We start from the raw sequence: 5,503 nt of genomic DNA on the forward strand, positions 1-5,503 counted from the left end.
TGAAAGTCACAATCTGGCGCCTAAGGTGTTGGTCAAAATGACAGAAAATGTAGCATCTGGCATGGAGTACCTGGAGAGCAAGAAGTGTATCCACAGGTTGGTCAATTGTACTTTGTGAAGTGGTTTGGTATGAAAAGGAAGGCGATCAATGGGGCACGGCGGGGTCAAGAGGAAGTTTCCATCACAGAGATTTACATGCAATAATAGTTGATGTTGCATTGTCAACATTGTCATTGTAACAGAGGACGTTCCCCTAGACAGCAACCTGCATACACAATTAATGTCAATAGAACTCTAACCCCATCAATAGCCAGTTTAAATTAATGATGATATCATTCTCCAAATTGATTTATAGTAATGCCATACACAATCATTTAGTGAAAATGTGTACAACAGCAGACTAATTGCACATGACTCCTACGAGCAGTCATAAATTATGTTTGTGTAACAGAGAAAATTCAAAATAAGATAAAATTTGTGAAGTTCTCCTAAATCAGTTATACAAACCAGTTAAGAACAAATATGTTCATACAAGTGGTTCTTGCATGAGGCCCATGGTCCATATTGAAAGTATATTTTCAGCTTCTGAATAATTGTATATTTTGCACATTGTGTTACAATAAGAGCAAAACTAATTGTAAAAAAAAGTTTAATACTGTTTACAGATAAACTGTGTACGACATAACAAACACAAAGAAGCGTCCTTAGACTTAGATTGTGTATTTTATGTCGGATTTTTTCCAAACTGTGTGTTGGATCTAAAGCCCCCATGAATTTAACATAAAACACAGCAGAGCAGTGTGTCAGACAAATAATTGTTGCAGTGAAAATTAATTAGTTTGCTTATTAAAGCATGTTCATTTTACATAAAGTATGATCTAGTTTCCACAAGAACTAGAGTGGTACAAGCTGCAGGCAGGACCTCAAAGCATTTATGATGCATAATACAAAACTTAATTTACTTCCACATCATTCACTTCACCTACAGGAACTGTTAAGCGAAATGCACTTTCCCCACAACACTTCCCCATATGTTGTTGTAGCAATCAGTTGATTGAAATGAGAAATAAAACATTTTCTTAATAGAGGAAGCGGGGAACACGCTCTGCTGACTGACCTACAATCTCTTTCACTTAAATGAAAAAGACACACCCATGAATGTCCACAGTAACTTACAATAAGTGCATTCACACCATTGACAGAATGCGATTCTCACTCAAGAACAAGAGATAGATGTCATTACAAAACTGTAACCCTGCCAATTAAAACATCTAAAAGCATGTTCAGAGAGCTACGGTGCAGGTTTTGTTTTATTTTTTAACAACTGAGACATTAGTACACACTGGTGGTGGAAGATGGGTAGTGACTTTCAGTTGGATTTATTCCACAGAGAAGAACCTCGACTGTACTGCTTTTTTTAAATTATTAATTGTTAATTTCTCTTTTAAATAAACCTTTATTTGTATAGCAGCTTTCAAACAAAGGATACAGCTCAAAGTTCTTTACATAAAATTCTATTAAACACATTTAAAGGTCCAGTGTGTAACATTTAGGAGTATCTATTGGCAGAAATGGAATATAATATTAATAAGTATGTTTTCATTAGTGTATAATCACCTCAAAATAAGAATCGCTGGGTTTTTGTTACCTTAGAATGAGATGTTTTTATCCACAGACCCTGTGTGTAGCAGTCCACCATGTTGAACCACCATGTTTTTACAGAAGCCCAGAAAGGACAAATCAAGCACTGGCTGAGATAGGGCCTTCTGCGTTCGATTCACAGCATACTCAAATACAGACATGAGTGGTGTTCAGTTAGCTGGTATGTCACTAAATCCTACACACTGGTTCTTTAAACCATATTAAACACATAAAAGTTTGCAAAGAAACAGCAGACTGGAAGTTTGGATATTAATAGGCTGTAAAGACCGAGTCCAAGGATGCTGAAATGGGTGTGATGTGTTCTTTTAGAACATTTTTTACAAGCCAAGTGAAAAACTGGCTCACAAGCCCGACTACAGCTACAGAGACAGCCTCTAAAGACTGTAGATCTCTGAGTGAGCGAGAACTTGTTATAAAGATCAAACATGGGGTGTTGTATGTAGCCTACAAACATAACAAATCTTGCTTTCAGAGCACAAGGAAGGAAAAATTAGAAAAAAGTTGAGATACTTAAATATTGCAAGAATATGTCAAACTGAACAGCTAATTATTTGTGAAAATACTAAATTACGGAGTTGTATGCATGATTTCTGTAGTGTTTTAGGGCATTTGCTGTTGAGTGGGAGCAGTTGCGGTGCTTTGGAGGCATCAGTGGAGGTTGTAGGTGCTGTCGAGAAAACATGAGGTTGTGACTCCCGGCTCATTATGGGAGCACTGTGCGATTTGCCCAGTGGGGACAGATCAGAGCAGGCTGCTGGTAGCTGCTCAGCCTGTAATGCTGCATGTCAAACTGCCTCGCATGCAACAGCAGAGACATGACAAAAATGCCTGTTCTCACGCTTTTTAGTACCGTCTCTTCTCTTGCTGGTTCTCTTTTTTTCATATGGAGCATGTTGTTTTTTTTGTCTTTTTTGTATCCAGTTTTCATCAGCCTCTGCATACAACTGTCTTAAGTCTTTTTTTGTTCTTTCTTGTTGTCTCTTTTAAAGGGACCTGGCAGCGAGAAACTGTCTGGTTGCAGAGAACAACTTGGTGAAGATCAGTGACTTTGGGATGTCCCGTCAGCAAGAAGACGGTGTCTACTCAACAGAGGGCGGCCTCAGACAGATCCCTGTCAAATGGACGGCTCCTGAAGCCCTGAACTATGGTACGTCACAACTGCCTCTGCCCTGCAGTCACAGCCAGAAACACTTCTCCTGTCTCTCTCTGCCAATAGTCAATTAAAAACTGACAGACCTGTGCATGTGCCTTTGTCCATGCTGCCCTCTGCTGGTGTTTTCAGGTCGTTATACCACAGAGAGTGATGTATGGAGTTTTGGTGTCTTACTGTGGGAGACCTTCTCCATGGGAATGACACCCTACACGAGCATGAACAACCAACAGACACGAGACGAGGTGGAGAAAGGTAAAGACTCATATGTTGTCAATGTGTTTGTGCTCAGATGCCGTTCCTGAATTTCATGTTTCAGAAAATGTGTGGAGTGCTAAGCGTCTCTGTGTGTTTCAGGATACCGTATGCCTGCTCCACATGGCTGCCCCGTGGAAATCTCCAGGATTATGAACAACTGCTGGCAATACGAACCCAGAAACAGGCCGTCTTTCAAGAAACTTCGGGCTGAGCTCAGTGTCATATACAACAAAATTACATAACAGAAGCCTTTGGATTTGACATCTACTGTAGGCTACATTATAATAATTTTTTTTGTTCAGGAAAAATGTTAAAATCCAGTATGAACAGTGAAACAGACCTCCAAGAAACATGCAAATTGAAAAGCAAATGAAAAATGGTTAAAAAAAATATTGAACAAACTTGGTCTTGTAAAATGTCAGTGAACTAGTTGATGGCAGCATTCTTGTTTCTTCCCTTGTTGTTCTGGTTTGACAGCACAAAGTGTGGTACTTACTGCTTAGTATTTGAATTGTTTAAACCTAACACCATTGTGGTCTGTCTCAAAGAAACCACAGAGATGTATTAAACTGACACATCCTCTTGAGGAGTGTAGACGCTGCCAACACAGACACCAGAACAATAAGGTTTGTGTTGGCAGTCTTGTTCGATGTTTTTGACGGTTTCGTTGCCTGTTGGGTATTTAGGATCCAACTGCAGACCATCCTCTTGAGGATCTTAGTTCTGTTGTCATTGGAAGCATATACGTTTTCCAGGATGGAGTAACAGGACTACTTTTGATCAGAAGTGGAAGAAATAAAAGTAGCAATACCCCACAATAGAAATACTTTGTTACAAGTAAGAGTCCTGCATTCAGAATGATATTTAAGTAAAAGTATTCAAAATATACTTAAAGTACAAAAAGGTCATAGTATTCTTTATGCAGAATGAAACCGTTTCAAAATAATGTGTATTATATTAATGTATTATTTAATAGTTAGTAGTTAATAATCTGAATTTGCAAAGTAACTTGTAACTAAAGCTTTTAAATAAATGTGGCAGAGTGAGTAAAAGTAAAAGTCTATTTGCTTCTTGAGCTGTTTTTGATTCATTTTTCACAGGATGTTAACTTAAAGCTGCTACAATTAATATTTTTACCTCAACAATGGATGAAATGACTGTGTGTGATAAGGCGACGCCTGTGACAAACCCACAGAGTTATCACCAGACTCTCCTCAGCTCTACAGAGTGTATCTGTTAGCTCATTACCTGCTAGCAGATAGCAACCTGCAGTTATTATATTTAGTTAGAATATTATTTGTTTTTTAAACATTATTTTGGATTCTGGTTGAAGAGACAATTATAACTAAATTAATAGAAAAACAGCCTGAAATTAGTCTATAAGCTTTAAATTTTCACATGGAAGTTATTTTGGTGCAGTATACTACATTACATATACTGAATTAAAGACAGAAATTTGTAATCAGACACAAGTGTGATTTAACTAAAAACTGTGATACAGCTACTCTTTGACACGTGATTAAAGTTCATCTTGTGAGCCTGTAGTCTCCATCAGTGAGGCGTGTGTTTATTTACAGTCTTTCACCAAACTATGGTCTTGTTTTGATTTCAACAACAGATTTCTTACACAATGAACTCACAGCACACACAGATTGGTGTAGGCTGCTGAAATGGATCTGCTTGTGTAAATTATACTTATGTCTGTAAACGTGGTGATGATTTTACACCTACTGTAATCATTTGGGGCCTCAAGTGAAGTCAGTTGAGCGCTCACAGATCTTCTGGCTTCAGCCAATCGGTGTGTGTCTATTCAGTGGGGGCAGGGTGAAATGAACACTTCAAGTTCAGAGTTAATATTTATACAATTACACTTACAGCTTTGATTTAGTGACACTTTGTTTTTACACTCGATTTTGACTCCAACTACTTATCAACTGAAGTCAAATATAATGGATTTAACTCTATCAGAGTAGAATTAACTCTACTTTTGCTCAAATTTCACTTACACTAACAATGTAACTCTTCTGAATTTGCTGTCATCACGGTCCCTGTTGGTATAATGGTCAGGCGGCCAGATACAATTGTCCATAAAGTGTATCTACAGATGGGTCGCCTTCAGTGGAGTTCCTGTTGAACCACCATGTTTCTACAGTAGCCCAGGAGGGACAAATCAAACATTGGCTCTAGAAAGGAATGTTACTCTTTTTCTTGCATTTCACAGCCACCATAGTTTCTGCTTCACCCTTGGAAGGGGTCTTTCACACAGTTTTCTTATGGTTCAATAAGGACGTAGTCTGAGGTGCCCGGAAGATATTTAGCTCACATGGCTGCTAGCATGAGCTCATTTTGGTTTGCCAGACTCATGGTCTTGTTAGGGATTAGTCATTTCAATAGATTTTAATACACATAGATGTGAAAGCCTGCATTTTATAA

At 38.2% G+C, this 5,503-nt stretch overlaps 1 protein-coding gene across 1 annotated transcript in view; it reads left to right on the forward strand.

Annotated features, from left to right (window-relative positions):
* The window catches only part of fes (FES proto-oncogene, tyrosine kinase), a 16,485-nt gene extending 12,357 nt beyond the window's left edge, over positions 1–4,128 (forward strand). Inside the window, exons 15-18 of the mRNA XM_051380463.1 lie at positions 1–96; positions 2,652–2,809; positions 2,945–3,067; positions 3,170–4,128. The exon at positions 1–96 is cut by the window's left edge and continues 28 nt beyond it. Of these exons, the coding sequence (XP_051236423.1) occupies positions 1–96; positions 2,652–2,809; positions 2,945–3,067; positions 3,170–3,312 (520 nt within the window). The 3' untranslated portion in view covers positions 3,313–4,128. The remainder of the gene's footprint in view (positions 97–2,651; positions 2,810–2,944; positions 3,068–3,169) is intronic.
* Positions 4,129–5,503: the final 1,375 nt, after the last annotated feature.

The sequence above is a fragment of the Dicentrarchus labrax genome, unplaced genomic scaffold, assembly GCF_905237075.1.
Source record: "Dicentrarchus labrax unplaced genomic scaffold, dlabrax2021, whole genome shotgun sequence".
Lineage (NCBI taxonomy): Eukaryota > Metazoa > Chordata > Actinopteri > Moronidae > Dicentrarchus > Dicentrarchus labrax.